This window comes from Haliotis rubra, unplaced genomic scaffold, assembly GCF_003918875.1.
Source record: "Haliotis rubra isolate DU_JTF1 unplaced genomic scaffold, ASM391887v1 Scf80, whole genome shotgun sequence".
NCBI lineage: Eukaryota > Metazoa > Mollusca > Gastropoda > Lepetellida > Haliotidae > Haliotis > Haliotis rubra.
This window is the reverse complement of record NW_025767524.1, coordinates 2,093,912-2,110,475: the sequence shown is the minus strand read 5'-3', so window position 1 is coordinate 2,110,475 and position 16,564 is coordinate 2,093,912. Positions and strand designations below refer to the sequence as shown.

The following is a 16,564-nucleotide window of genomic DNA, read 5'->3' as shown; positions in this document are numbered from 1 at the left end:
ATGACGTTGCCCCTGGTAGGCTAGAACATCACCTGAAGGGCAGTGTTAGGCAAAAGTTTGAAATGTAAACATAATATCCTCAAAATGCTGGTAAGCTGCATTGCGTCACAACACAGTGTCAGTGGATTTGGAAGTATCAGGCCAAAGTCCAAACCACATACAAGTCCCGTTTGTCTGTACGTTTCCATTGCCACCTTTTCCCAATTAACACAATTTATGAAATTGCAGTCAACCACCAGTCTCCAGTTTATGGTAAACGATACAAATAAGTGAAAACCTCGACACGTGTGCTGTTAATGTGACACCTAGACTCGATACTACCACACGAATGTAAACTTTAACCAGATACATACATAAACCGACGTCACGGTGATAGTCTGTCGTACAGACCCTGAAGCAAATATATCCAAGAAAGCCCACGCAAGTCTAGAAAATGTGGCAAGTCTAATTTCCACAGCTTCTGAAAATGAAGAAAGTCCCTGGGCTCCTTTTTATTGTATTTACATTCTTAATTCAAAAAATTGTATTTTCTGTAAAATATGTTCATTTCAGAGACTAGTTGTTAGTCTCGGTCTGTGAAACACGCAAACACTCGCCTACTTCACGGTAATTCGCGTGATAATTGCTGTACATTTACTTATATTTAGTGAAATGTGTGATGCATGTTTTTCGTGTCCTTGGTGTGATTTTGCGGGAACATCGCGAAAAGCGGCGTAAGACTATACATACTCGCTCACATTATAACATCTGTATGTTTTAGATAGGTAGCTAGTGATATCTATATTTTATAAAGTGACTCAAAGGGGAATTTGCTACATCTGTTCGACTTGATAAATTGCACATAATTCTATGCCATGATAACAGCATGGTGTGATGTAATGTAAACGCAAGTCTAGAAAATGTGGCAAGTCTAATTTCCACAGCTTCTGAAAATGAAGAAAGTCCCTGGGCTCCTTTTTATTGTATTTACATTCTTAATTCAAAAATACTTATTAAATATTTTGTTATGGTCAAATATAACTCGAGTCAATAGAGGTTTATACTCCGAGGCTTGCTGAGTGTTTTTGAACTGTTATTGTCGAGCGTTTATAAGTCTTAGAGTTGAGTTTACATCCACATACTGGGCGGTGAGGTAGCCTTGTGTTTACATCGTTTGCTCGCGAGCACCGAAGACCAGGGTTCGATTCCCCATATGGATACAATATGTGGAGCCCATCGCTGGTGTTCCCCGCCGTGATATTGCTGGAGTGAATCTAAACTCACTCACTCACTCACTGTGTACACAGATTCAGCGAATCTGTGAAAGCGCCGTGTAGAAAATCGCCCCAGAATGTCTACTATTTATAGATTGGGCATGCAACCGAGCTCCGTCTAAAAGCAACATGGCAGCCAAGGTGAGCCTCGTGTCAAGTATTTACAATGTTTTAGGCACATGTCTGTGTTCAGCGATGGCATGTATAGGAGGAGGTTGATATACTTATATGGGCCCTTATATGGTAACCAGATATTACTTGATGCACCTAAATGTCACTTGTTCGTTTTTTAGTCCAGATTGCAATACAAGCCTCGCAAACCAGTGTATGGCATTTGTACCGGAATGTCTCTATTAAGTGGAGTGTGACTATTGCCTCTCAACATCACAGTGGTAGTGACTTCAGAGCCAAGTTCTGTAACATATGATACTGTCATGTTTTGCCGTAGTACACGTGTTTGCCAATGAATGCGTGGCTGGAATGCCGGCGGTGGGGTAGCCAAGTGGTTCAAGCGTTGGCTCGTCACGCCGAAGACCCGGGTTCGATTCCCCACATGGGCACAATATGTTAAGCCCATTTCTGGTGTTCCCCGCCGTGATATTGCTGGAATATTGCTAAAAGCGGCGTAAAACTAAACTCAGTCAGTCAGTCAGTCTACCGGCACTGAAGGGGTCGTTGTCCACGGTAGCCCAGAGCCACGATGCGGTCCTATACAGTCAAGACTAGGGTACTACAAATATGTACCCCAGGTACGTTTCTTTATACAGATATGTACCCTGGCCATAATGAGAATACAGAAACGTACCCTAGGACGATTCCATTCCCCTTGTGTCGTATTCTTGATCGGAACTGTCATGCTGTTGTATTAGATACATTTGATTGCGTTACGTAAGTAATGAGAGTACACAGTAACGGATATTTTGGATACATTTGAATACCACTCGCAATCAGTTGAACGGGAATAACTACATGCGGTTTCGGTTTTGGATTGCGGGATATGGACTCGTCCGCCTTTTAGGGTACCAGGGTACGTTTCTGTATTTTGACTTTGTTTAGGGTACATATCTGTATACAGAAACGTACCTGTGTACGTATCTGTAGTACCTGTGCTGACAACGACCCCTTCAGCTCTACCAACCACATAGATAACACATGATAATATTGATAGTAATAAGTAACATTTGAATAAACCCATTTAATTGAAAAAGAGACCCCAGTGAGGAACCTGGGGAAATCAAGACTTGCTTCATTTAGTGCTAGGCAGTAGGGAAAATAATGTGGTTCACGGACTGTCAGACAGACTACAGGGCGCAGAACATGAACCAATGGAGGCCCACCGCGGAACAGTTATCCCTCTATAGCGCACCCACTGTCTCGCTGTATCACTGCTTTACTCACGCCCCACTGCTCTGCAGGACACTTCTTTGGAGGGAAACAACCTTTTATGATCCTAATGGTTAGTGTATGCATATAGTATATATATGCATAACTATTTCATGGAATAGAAAACGTTATTGTGAATAGGATTAATTTATGTGCCATAACATTTGAAATATAATGGCTTTTTTTTCTGTTTTTCAGCCAGTCCTGTACACATATTGGAGGAGTAGTTGTGCTTGGAGAGTCAGAATAGGTCAGGCTTAATTAGAAAACGTATTAATAAATTCAATTTCATAGAGTAGATATCCATTGATTTATACATTGCGATATGTGAAGGACTGAACAAAACACTTTTCTACAGAGACAGAGAGAGTGAAATATTGTTTGAGTCAGTGCAGTATCATTATTATAAAACTAATTAGGGCATTGCACAGAGTAAAATCAATATATGGCATCTAGAACACTTTCATATGAAAACATGGTGTGTCATGGTTTGTTCATAATGCTAAATGTTTCCTGAATAGCTGCCTGCTAACTATCCCACTGCATTTATGATTAATTTGTACTGTCTGCCATACTAAGTATTAGAAGTAGCTACACTGACACTGGAGGTTTGTAATCAGATAGATAAGTGACTCACCTCAGACTAGGAACAGCCTTTGTGATTATGAAACTGTAAATGTTAAAACAGCGTATATATGAAAACCATGCATCAGAAAGCCCCGAACTATGGAATATATGCACACTGTTTAAATAAGAATAGCAACAGTTTACAAAGCCACATTCCCCATAAAGTTTGCATCCCATAAATCTCAATGATAAATTTGATCATTCAGTCTCATTCTGTTCCCCTGATTCCCTAAAATAACACAGCAGCACAAAAGCTTTTCAGAATTCTTTCTGCAACAGCAGAACAAAAACTTCTATAACATATTCCTAGGTTATGAAATGTGATTTGAAATTAAGTTACTGAAAAAAGTACATAAATCATATTTAATTGTACACCATTGTTCGATGTTAAATGTTAATCCATAGTACCAAATACAATTTAAATTGTTTCCTACTTAAAAAACGGTATCCTTATGTTAACCCCGATCCTGTGCTAAAAAACCAGGGCTTCCAGCTACATTTATGTGGAGGATGTTAGCCATAGTGTAGGTTGATTCAATTAATTTTTCTCCAATTTTGATCAAATCCAGTTCACTAAATGTGAAATTTTTCATGCTTTCAGCTTTGGCCTTGAAAGGCATTGACTATGAGAGTAATATTGTGCATCTGGTCAAGGATGGAGGCCAACAGGTGGGATTTTTGTGATGACTTCTTATTGTCAGATACTGGTTTACACCCTTATTGTTTCCAGGTCAGAATAAACCAAGGCCCGAGACAAAGTGATCGTAGTATGTCGTCAGTCAGTATCTATTATGATTTCTTCGATTGCTTTGTTGAATGTGGCCAGATCAGAATAGGTCACGACAACCCAATGCTTGTAATTAAGTCGACATATTTTGTAAATGATGGTAGCTGCCATATCTGTTTATTCCAGCTTTGCACTAAACTGTGAACTGTACTTACACTTTTACAATTTTCAGTCTAGAACAGTGCCTTTGATAGTGTATCATAACAGGAATAACCTTTACCTTGACTGCCTTCATATTTCAGCATACAGAGGGTTACAAGAAGTTGAATCCTATGGAACAGCTCCCCTGTCTACTTATTGACGGACAAACTCTCTTCCAGTCAGTGAGTACCATCAGCCTTTCGGCCATTAGTGAAACATTGCTTCTAGACTTCTGATGGTCAGTGAATTACTTAGAAAATAACTAACGAATGACAGGGAATGATAGGCTCAAGAATTACGTAATTAATATAACTTTGGAAACATAATCGGTCATTCCCTGTCACAAGTTTGTTATTGTTTTGTTTTTTAACACATATCAGTTCTTGCTCTAAAAAACGCTAAAATGAAATCAGCATTCTCAATAAGGAATCTCCATATCCCTATGCGTTGATTGGCTGTTATATTTTCTGAAACAGCCACTCAACATTCACCAAAAGGTGTAACCTCCGGAGGGATTACAGGAAAACTACTACCCTGTGTCCTCTTTCCCATATGGGTAATAAACTGTTGTCATCACTGTCAGTCATTACTCTCATGTCTAAACAGAGAGAGCCATGACTTGAACAGTATTATATATGTTTATTCCTTTTCCCTCACATTCTCTTGCACACATTATCATCAAGTGTGTTTGAAATACAAGGACATTTTACATGAATGCTAATTTATGCTACCCACAAATACAATGTAGTTCCTGTTGTAAACAACCTTCATCATAGAACTTTCACAATTTGGATACAGGTATGCAGATATACAGAAAGGCTAGCTGTTCTGTAATTAAATGTAGTTAAACTACAAATGTACATAAAACACTGGTATGTCACTAATAGTGTTCACTTTGAATGTGAATTCATGGACTGGTAGTGTGTGAGTGAGTTTAGTTTACGCCGCTTTTAGCAATATTCCAGCAATATCACGGTGGGGGACACCAGAAATGGGCTTCACACATTGTACCCATGTAGGGAATCGAACCTGGGTCTTCAGTATGACAAGCGGAAAACCTGTCATGCTTGAGATCACAGTTTGATTTCCGATAAGTGAAGCCCAACTTTGTGTCTTCTTCAGTAGCTACTGTACTTTGTTACCTCTCCTATTTCTCATCTGATCAGCTTCTCAATAACATTCTTGGAATAAGTTGTGTTTTGGATGATCTCATAATTCACAGAATCCATGAAATTAACCATTGTGTGTGGAGTACAGTTATGATTATGAATAGTATAGTATATGTGCAGTTTCTAATAATAGTATATGTGCAGTTTCTAATAAAGCCTTAATGACAATTTCAGTTACCTATCATTGAATACCTGAATGAGACCAGACCCGATGTGAAACTGCTACCTGATGACCCTGTCTTGAGACACAAGGTTAGGAAGCTTTGGTGCTTGATTTGACTTCTAAGTATTTGTTGATTGTGAGTACATACTGAGATGAGTGGGTGAGTGAGTGAGTGAGCTAAATTATTTCAGCGTATCATGATTTTGAAAGCAATACAGTAACAAAAACAAACTTAAACGATATGAATATCTGTCACATACTGAGATATCTAATTGCATGTCAAGGCCAGTTAGATAAGGCCATTTAAGGTTTATGATCTAGATTAAGAAATTATTTTACTGTTCACATAAAGACAATGTACTCAAAACTGTCATCACCCCTTTCAGAGGCGTAGCGACCGTTATAGTAAAAAGCCCGGGCTTACACATGATTGTTGCTAAAACGGTTGGGCAAGCACTCAATACTATCTAAATATAAAGCTTTGCAACCTATGGGTCTTACACGAAAAAATTGGCTTGCGTTTGATGTGAAATGCCGATTGTTGTAAGATATTATACAGATGTTTGACTCCTAGGCAAGAGCGCTTGCGGAAATAGTGAATTGTGGGATACAGCCACTGCAGAATCTTGAAGTGCTGCAGGCAATCGGCGATGACAAGAAGATGGAATGGTCAAAAAGGTGGATTGAGAAAGGCTTTGACGGTAAAACCCATTGCTTTGGAGATAGTTTGAGCATTTCCATCAAACATTTGTTGAATGAATGCTAGTCTGTCTCACAGTCCCTGAACCACATTATTTTCCCTACTGCCAAGCCCTCTCTGCAGTGCTAAAGCCCTAAATAAAGCAAGTCTAGATTTCCTCAGGTTCAGGGTCTGTTAACATCTGCATCTGTGGTCTCCCTGGGCCTCCTTTTCAATTTAAATGGGCTTGTTTGTTACTATCAAAATTATATATATTCAGAGACTAAGCATTAGTCTAAATGAATGCATGTGATGGCGGCTTTTGACAGCAGCATGTGATCACTAAAGCGCACAGTTTCAAGTTATCAGGAGTTATCAGGACCTTGTGTAAAACAATTTTTCTTCTTTCCAGTGATGCCTCTGTTTGAATATGAAAAAAAGATAACCCATAATATGAAAAAACAACCCATAAAAGGACATAATTCGACATCTTTAAACAGAATATAGGTATTTAGATGGTTAGTGAAATGTATTGTGAGCTAGCTGTGTCCAAATGTTTACTTGCTCTTATGAGTACATGTACATCAGTACAGTGAGTACCTGTCACGCAGGACCTCATAAGTGCCTGATTATGTCTTTGTTCATTGTAGATAAGGAACTGTATAAGAACAGATGGGCTCTTAAATTTCTCTTGTTATTTCTGGAGTTATGCCCCTTTATTCTCTATGCAGTAAAAATGTCATCCTTTTCATGAATCCAAGAGTTCAGAGTTATTCATTATAATATAGTAAGACCATCCAGGGGTGGAAATAACTTTAAAATTGCTAGTGTACTCCGGTACAGTGGCACATGTAAAATCACTTGCCCTGATAATTTTTCCACTATACTGGCCGATTTTCTTGATTTTTTAAATAAACAACATAATAAACATTGGAAAGTCAACTGGACACCGGTACAGTGTGATATACAAATTTGCTTGCCCCGACAGAAAAAAACACTGAACTGGGGCGTCGGGCAATGGGTTATTTCCACCTCTGCCATCAAGTAGAAGTTAAAACATGCTATCAAATTGTTTCAGCTTTCGAGCAGGTTGTCACGGAAACAGCAGGAAAGTACAGTGTGGGGGACCAGGTCACTCTACCTGACCTGTGTTTGGTACCACAGGTGTATAACGCTAACAGGTGGGTAACGAGAGGGTGAGGGTGGGAGTGACACTGACTGACCTGTGTCTTTTCCGTGGATCATTAAGAGGTGTGTAGGTGTGTGTAGAATGAGTTGGGGATTGAGTTTGACCTGTGTATCGTTCCAAAGGGGAACAATACCTGCATATGGGTTACCTCTTTGAGAGGCATTTCAGAAGTTGTATTGGTGAAGGAAAACCAAGTTTTATGGATAGTCAACTTCTTTATTGCAATGAGTGCGACATTTCGGTTGTAAGTACTAACACCATTATCAAGCAAGTGATGATAACGGTGTTAGTATCTAAACCAAAACGTTGCACTCGTTGACTATCCATAGAACTTGGTTTTCCTGCATATGGGTTGCTAGGTGATGGGACAAGGGGGGACTCTACCTGAACTGTGTCTCATCCCTCAGGTGTACTTTGCTAACAGGTGTGTAACTTGATGATGGAAGGGTTGACTCTTCACCACTGTATGTTCAAGGAGGGGAGCAGGTGATACACTTGTTCAAGGCTGTGCAGTTGGTAACAAATCCATGTCAACTTCAGCTGATGATGGGTTTAAATGATTATTATCATTTGCTTCTCTGGTCTTGTAATTATCCCCAAAGTTCAGTGTTCTTCTACTGATGTCACTTGGGACTTGCTTATGCTCTCATATAACTTAAACGGTTCAGTGTTAAACCTAAATTTTATGGTATTCTACCTTCTGGTGTTGGCGATCTATAGCCTGTTTTTATATTGTATTGTCCAAATAGTGCTATCAGTTTTAACTCTCCACACTAGTTTTAGTTGTAATTGTGATATTCTAGTTGTTTTACTGTCCTTCGTCGACAGGTTTTTATAATGTACATATATTCCATTTCAATGTTAAATGTTCTTATTTCACTTTTTATTGTATAAATTGTTTTTGTCACAATATGGCTGCGATATTGCCGATGTGACGTTAAATATTAACTCACTCACTCACTCACTAAACATTGTTGTAATATTGCTTAAAGCGGTGTAATAATTTGCTAACTTGACAGATGTTAAAAAGATGGGTAGCTTAATGAATGGGGCACCATGATAATCAGTTAGTTTCAAGGTTAGGTCAGAGAAGGGCCCAGCTTTACACTCCCCCCAATGTTACAGGTTCAAGGCTGATATGAGTCGTTATCCAACCATCTCAAGGATTCATGCAGAACTGATGCAGCTGCCTGCCTTCAAGGTTGCTGATGCTCACAACCAGCCTGACACACCGGAGGCAGAGAGGAAACAATGAGGTCGATCTGACATTGTACTATATAGCAGCCTGTGAACAGCATCATGGAGTCAAATCTCTGAAAGCCTTTTGACCTTTTTAGATATAAGAAAGTGTGTCTAAATACTCTTCCTTGTTTTTCAGTTGCAAAATTTCGGAAAATGGTGTTCATTATGGTATAATGAATATCATATTCATTACATATTCCCTTGTTCTCATATTCAACAGAAAAGTGCTTCAGTGCCTGGTGCTCATGTGGCTGGTTTTCATACAGACCTGTAAAGGATTGGGAATTTCAGATCTTTTCACAGTGATGTAATGTTTTGCCTTTTTGAGTACACATTGCAAAATAGTGCTTGGGTAGTAACTAGTGTTGGGAATTGGATAAAATCTCATAATAGATGATTGGTTCATTACAACCGATCAATCATCGAAAATAATTGGTCAGCATCATTTATCAAATTTTTCTGGTTATGTTTGTTACGGCACAAAAAACAAAGAATAAACATGTAGTTCTTATGAGTCTTTTTGCAAATTCTGCAAAATGCATGTGCAAATGTAACACCTTTAAAGGATGACTAGTATGTTAGGAACATAAATTTCCTGGAGTCTTTAAGATAAATTCAATCCTGACTTGGAACGAGCTTGTAATGTTTATGAAATGTAACAGACAAAACCAACCTTGTGAAAAATATTGTTAATGCAAACAAGTGTTCCAGAATTGTTTGTGTTCGATTATGAGAAAACATGATCGATTGCTTGGTCGTTTAGTCATTGGGACCAATCTTTGATTATTTCAATTAATCGGACCACCACTAGTAGGAACTAATAACGGTTTTAGTTATCAAATAATGACATAAGGCTGTGGTAGAGTTTTGAAAACTTCAGCTTAAGTCTGTAATGATTCTAAATGATTTTGTTTATTGTGTGATGTCTACAAATGTGAATATCTGTCCTAACATATATTGGTGGAGGTACAAGGTTGTTGGCTATATTTTGGGCTTTACTCCTGCGTCAAACTGACATTATGCTGATATTATTGGAAATACTTGCACATGTTTTGCCTTACAAGATCTGTTAAGTTTATGAACTTGTCTTCACAAAGTATTAAGGTTTTAGTGTATGTAATTATTAGTTGACATCTTGATGATATTGAATACTATTGACAATCATGGAAGGTTGAAGACAGTGGTTCTTGCAGTATTACAAGGGTTATATATGATGGCAGCTATGTTCCTACGCACAATGAAATAAAATATATCTTTTCATCTTTATTGTTTTACTTAAGTTGATTCTCCATCATGCCAAAGTGTGGAATTCTTGAGTGGAGTGGATCATTGCAAGATAAATAGGTAGATTTAGCATCCTGTAAGTAATGAAGTCCAGACAATCCACTGATTAATATTACGAGCATAGATTTGTAGTGTTTGGTATTGTATAATGACCTGCATTCTACCAAGTCACAGACCGGACAGAGTACTCTCTTACACTTTCATTTTGACGTCTTACACTTTCATCACTCATTTGAAGTTGGGACCTGTGAAGATGCGGGTTAGAATTGATCTCCAGCAACTCATGCTTGTCGGTGACTAACGGGATTGGGTGGTTAGGCTCGCTGACTTGGTTCCCAGGTCACCGTATCCCAATTGCGTAGATCGATGCTCATGATGTTGATCACTGGATTATGTAGTCCAGACTCGATTATTTACGATAATTTTTATATTATTATATAGCTGGGATGTTGCGGTGTTATACAACAAACAAACCACATGAAGTTGGAGTCCTGAAACACCTTTGCAGATATATTACTCAAGATAGGTACAGGAATACATTTCCCATGTGAAAGTCACTGGATGTACCACAATCGTACTAGCCAAGCCCAACCCCGGTTGTGTTCGTTGGCCTGACATGATTTTACAGCTGTACATTAGTGCAACATTTTGTCCATTCACTCAAGGCATAATGCTAGCTGGACTGGTGTACAACAGTAACAGCTGGGTAGCTGGATGATGGAGGGGCTGACTCTTCATGACCTTATTGTACAGTGCGCCAATTGCTTGATGGCATTCTAGAAGTTGGTTAGTCAATAATAAAGCGACCGGTGAGGGGTTAGAACTGATCTTCAGTAACCCGTGCTTGTCATGGGATTGGGTGGTGAGCCTTGCTGACTTGTTTGACACTTGTCATCGGTTCCCATTTGGGCAGATCGATGCTCATGCTGTTGATCACTGGACTGTCTGGTCCAGACTCTATTATTTACAGACCGCCGCTATGTAGCTGGAATGTTGCTGAGGGCAGCGTAAAACTAAACTCACTCACGCACTCAATAATAAAGCATATGACTTTACGGATAACGACTTTAAGCAACATTCAAGCAATATCACGGTGGGGGGACACCAGAAATGGGAATCACACATTGTACCCAATGTGGGGAATCGAACCCGAGTTTTCATTGTGACAACGAATGTTTTAACCACTAGGCTACATCGCCACCCTTATTTTTGGTCTGGGGTTTCAGTATAATAGTGAGCAATGTATAACCATACTTACAGATACTGTTCACACCCACCACAAAAATATGTTTCACAGTATATAGTGTGACTATAATTAAGCGCATGCCTATATACTGTTCGACATTATATTGGTGAGGGTATACTAGTCTCAGCCCGGGTCCCTTTTGCTACGTGCATGATCTCGTAAGAGGCGACTAACGGGATCGGGTGCTCAGGCTCGCTGACTTGGTTGACACATGTCATCGGTTCCCGATTACGCAGATCGATGCTCATGCTGTTGATCACTGGGTTGTCTGATCCAGACTCGATTATTTTCAGACCGCCGCCATATAGCTGGAATATTGCTGAGTGCGGCGTAAAGCTAAACTCACTCACATGCATGATCTAATAAAGCGATTTCGGCAGATAGATACAAGGATATGTATACATAATGCTAGTTTACCATGTATATTATTTATAGATGATACTTTCGGTTACAGCCCTTAAACACGTTTAAATACTCGGCCATCAAATACATGTGTTTAATAAATACAAGCAGTTATTGTGTACCCATGCTTATAACTTTCAAGACTGTGTGATGATGTAAAATAATCTGGTTTTGTTCTACAAAGTAACCTTTCTCCCCAAATATATCCACCTGGAACTTAATTAAGCACCCCCTGATATATTTCATGATAGTAGAGCAACTGTTAACCATCGTTAAACATGAATGATATCTCTGTATTACAACACATCTCTAGTAGTCTAAAAAGGTGTTTCAGTTCCTTTGCACTCGTCACAACGCATCCCTTGTGCACGTGAAGCATACAACCCACACTTTTCCCAAAATTCAGTTTCTCTGATATGCAATTTATGGGTATAAAAGCAGACAAATTTGTAACTGTCGCCATTAATGAATACTGAAATGGCGAGGAGATGACTTTCTGAAGCACTAAGGTGGCAAATTGTAGGCATACATGCAACAGGCATGTCCTTCAAAGCTATTGGACGACAACTGGGCTACAGTCACTCGGTCATCAGCCGACTTGTCCGAAACATCAGATGACAGGAGATGTGAGAGATCGTTCAAGGCCTGGACAACCCAGGAAGACAGAGCCCATGATGATCGCAGCCTGGCACGTCTGGTAAGGCGAGAACCCTTTGCCACAAGTTCGGGTTTGAAGCGCCTGTGGTTAGACAGACAATTATCCACCGGAACCTTCAGAAATCGCCTTAGGGCACTTGTTATGAGGTTCAGAAGAGTCATCAAACGTCCTGCTCTGTCTGATCTCCTTAAGAGACGACGTCTGGAGTGGTGTATGGCCCGTCGGCAGTGGAACCTGAAGACATGGAGGAGGGTCCACTGGTCAGATGAGAGCAGGTTCCTCCTCCACGTTACAGATGGTCGAATGAGAGTGTGGGGGCATAAAAACACTGCTTACGTGCCCAGGAATATCCACCCTACTGTTCCTTATGGTGGAGGATCGGTTATGATCTGGGTTTGTCTTTCACACGACTGTAAACTTCAAATGTTGACTGTCCGAGGACATCTTTATGGTCAGCAGTACATCCGGGATATTCTTCATCCAGTTGTCGTGCCTCACTTTGACAACCATCCGTTGGCTACTCACCCGATATTCATGGACGACAACGCCAGGCCGCATCGTTCACAGAATCTTGCACAGCTGGAAGCTGCTTTGCATGAAGAATGGCGGCAATTGCCACTTGATCGTATCAGAAGGTTTACCAGTAGCATGAGGAGAGGATTCAAGCTGTCATTCAAGCACGTGGGGGATACACCCGATACTGATGCCAGACCCATCAGATGTTAGCATGTGACATTCCTTGTGCATCATTTCTTGTAATAGTCAGCCATTGACAATGCTACGACCATACTTGTTCAGTGACTATTTTCATCAAAAATCAATAGTGACCAAATCACATTGGTTACGCTATTAAAACAACACGAATTGGAATCATTATCTTGTTTTTCATTTGCCAATAGATCGTATGTTTCACAATAGCTAAGGTTCCACTATCTTTGGAATAGTGAGAAAGTTACAGCAAGTTTTGTTTCTCATCATCCAGAAAATAGGGGGGGTGCTTAATTAGGTTCCAGGTGTATACATTAAAGTGAGCTACACAACAGCAAGGCGCCTGGTTAAACGTAGTTCTTGTACGGGTCTTTACCATGTTCATACCATTGTGTGTGTGTGTGTGTGGTGGGTTTTTTGCTTCGACCACACCCCCGTTGTGTGCGGACACATCGTCATCCATTTGTGTTAAGATCGTTTAGTTAAGAATCAAAATCGGGCTTCAATCGACTTGCAGAAATAATAATAAAGAATTGGTAGGTGTCATGAGTGGTGCTCGATAGGCCAATCATCCATGATTATGTTAACATTTAGTTTTAAACGATTGCATGCGATGGTAGCGTAGCGATCGGCAAAGCAGGCGGGTGTGGTGCACCGAAGTGTCCGTCTTTGTCATGATGTATTGTACTGTGAAGCATTTCGAGTCGGGGGTCATCTCAAATTTTCATAAATTTCTATAAACAAATTTAATCCTCGCGAAGACACCAGGGCCTGTGGGGGAAAACACTGTGTCCAGAAGATGTCAGACAGGCTATCTGTAACTTTGCATCTCCATTTCAGCACATCTCAGAGGAATGACTAATTAATTACGCCGCTCTTCAGTACCATCTTTCAGACCGCTCATTATATTAAACCATATCTCGAACAATCCATAAGTAACAATATGGTAAAGGCCTGACGAGGAACACCACAATTGCATGTATTGAGAATGAGTTTTAATTGTGTTTAATTGATAGATACATGTACAAATGAAATGAGACTTTCATTTACATCTTCAGCAGTTACTGTAATAACATAATTTGTAAGTTTGCTTTCTAATTGATAACAATATATTTTAACGAATTTTAGTGATATTTACAAGATGATTCTATGAAACTATATATAATGTGAGTGTATTTACAATTTAAAAATTTATACAGGCTTTGTCCACTGCTGAGTATCCATAGCAACGCCACATCTACTATAACCAGTAGTAACAGTCACTCAGGAAGTTGGTCACGTGACACACTAGTCCAGGAATCTTCCTGATAAAGGACCTGTGACTTCTCGGCTTCTGTTCTCGCTGTTTCTTTGGTTTCAAAGCTGCCATTTTCTCAGTTTCCGTTACTGAAATAATATATATATTTTATATTTATAAATAGGACACATAATATTTATTGAAGCTTGTGGGACAGTGCTAGAATAGTATACGATCTAAACGGACAAGATAGACAGAGTGGATAGAGGACAGTCCGGATAGAACTGGAGGATCGTCATACTGTTACGCACCCTTGCAAAACAATGCTCTGGCTCTTTCTATAACACGTTTTGAGTGAGTGAGTGAATAAAACAATATATGAGCTATGCCACAAAGCGTTAACGTCATCAGGGAGGAACAATGGTGCAGGAATTACACCTGTATCTGTATCATACTTTTGAATACTGTTCTGGTTCTAAAGGAACTGAGGCCCGTGAAGGTCTAGGTTCGAATATTAATCTTCAGTAACCCATGCTTGTCGTAAGAGGCGACGAACATGTCATCGGTACCCATGCTCATGCTGTTGATAATTGGATTGACTGGTCCTGACTCGATTATTTACAGACCGCCGCCATATAGCTGGAATATTAATTGCTTAGTGCGGCGTAAAACTAAACTCACTCACTCACTAAATGAACTGAAAACCGATCAACACAGGTGTGATGCTGAAGATCATTAGCATCTGAACCCGTGATCAGCAGATCCTCACAAACCCAAGGGATTTAACTCTGAACTGCAAATTACTGCCAATTGCAAACTCTTCTTTTTATGAACTATCAGAAAAATAAATGAAAGGCTGTACTTACTGACAAAAGGTTTCTTCGTCTCTTGTCGTAACTGCCACCCAGACGTCACGTGACTCATCTCCGAGGTCACAAGTTCATCACAGTTCTCCACGGCATCATAGAACTTGGCCACCTTGGCCATGTCGATCGTCTGCTCCTGGATGATGGTGGAGTGGGACAAGGTGAACGATGGCGTGTTCCAGGGTGCCCGGATGGAGAGCTGCTCGCAGTTGGTGGAGATGAATCTGTTGGCACACTCCTCCCATCTCTTCACCTTCCTCGTCTTAACGTCGACGACCGCCCACTTCCACTGGTAGTCACGGTGGACGTCCAGTAGAGTATTTGCCTGAAGTAGAATATGTAAGGAATTATGATAGTGACAACATTACGGGAGGTTTCTAACTCAAACTTGGGTGAATTTTCTCTGCGAAAACGATTTGTATTTATTGGGTCTCTTAGTTTGAATTAAATCACCATGCATTACAACAAACGTTATGTTCCACTAGTGTACCTACCCGCCAGTGGCCAGATTTCTTTGGGTACTCGTGAGCCATCAATGCTTTCTTGGACTTCCAAGATCCAAGACATGGCTCCGAGCCGACAACAGCGAGGGCTTCCCCTGCCTGACAGTAGTAGTGAGTCTCCAGCTTCAGGGCGCAGGTCTGGGATACAAAATAGTTGGGGTCCCGTCCCCAAGATGCATACATCACCCCTTCGTGGTAGGCCAGTCGCGTCCTGAAATAACAGATATGTTCATTCCAATAAACAACAGTTTGTCTCTTTGTCACCTCTCTTTTATAAAGTGATATTTTGTGTAAATTAAATTCAATGAAAAGTATTTGCTTCATTTGACTTTCTTCAATTTAAACGTCAGTGCAAAAGAATAGGTGGCACCAGTTATTCACAACATTTGCCTAAAATGGAAGTATATTTGCGTGACGCTGCAAATCAAGGGTTTCTCAAATTTCAACAAACGAAACATACCATTGCTGAAAATGGATTTCCATTACCTTCTGTCCTGTGCGGGATCCCAGAAGAGGACTTTCTTGTCATCAGCCACCAGCCACGACCATTCAAAGGACGAGGACACCGGAAGTTCAGCTCTGACCTCCCACACATCACTTTCAGAAGAGGAAGCTTTGGCAGTCAGAAGTTTCTCAAGTTTCCACCGGCCGAGCTCGCGGATGGAGCCGAGGAGGGCAACATTGACAGCGTTTCTTCTGCCTTCTTCGTCTTTAAGACATCTTTCAACATAGTCTGGTAGATGGTACAGCTTGAATACAACTTTCACCAAGTCCGGAGCCAATTTTAACTCACGGGTTAACTTCAGAGTTCAAAGAGAGAGAGACGTATTTCTGTGACTTGACGCAAGCGCTGTGTCTCCAGGAATGAGAATCACTAAGGTGTGATTGTGACGTCATAGACGGGGTCACATGACGTTATTGGCTATGATATGGCCGTCAAACGTCACAGACAGAATCTGTGATGTCTCAGACAATGGTACACCTTCTCGGATGCGCTCGGATTGTCATATAACCTGTACACTAGCAT

The 16,564-nt window shown here is 40.3% G+C and overlaps 2 protein-coding genes across 2 annotated transcripts; one reads left to right on the top strand and one right to left on the bottom strand.

The window, feature by feature from the left end:
- The first annotated feature begins 1,341 nt into the window (after positions 1-1,341).
- LOC124261516 (maleylacetoacetate isomerase-like) lies at positions 1,342-9,057 on the top strand. The gene is made up of 8 exons (XM_046695836.1): positions 1,342-1,394; positions 2,835-2,886; positions 3,865-3,932; positions 4,293-4,373; positions 5,535-5,612; positions 6,098-6,224; positions 7,281-7,383; positions 8,517-9,057. Exons 1-8 carry the CDS (start codon positions 1,383-1,385, stop codon positions 8,644-8,646), a joined length of 651 nt encoding a protein of 216 aa, XP_046551792.1. The 5' UTR covers positions 1,342-1,382; the 3' UTR covers positions 8,647-9,057.
- A 5,114-nt stretch (positions 9,058-14,171) lies between these two features.
- On the bottom strand, positions 14,172-16,148 carry LOC124261546. The gene is made up of 4 exons (XM_046695861.1): positions 15,998-16,148; positions 15,529-15,748; positions 15,035-15,359; positions 14,172-14,317 (listed from the first exon to the last, which is right to left on the bottom strand). The coding sequence occupies exons 1-4, from the start codon at positions 16,018-16,020 to the stop codon at positions 14,172-14,174; spliced, it is 714 nt and encodes a 237-aa protein (XP_046551817.1). The 5' UTR covers positions 16,021-16,148.
- Positions 16,149-16,564: the final 416 nt, after the last annotated feature.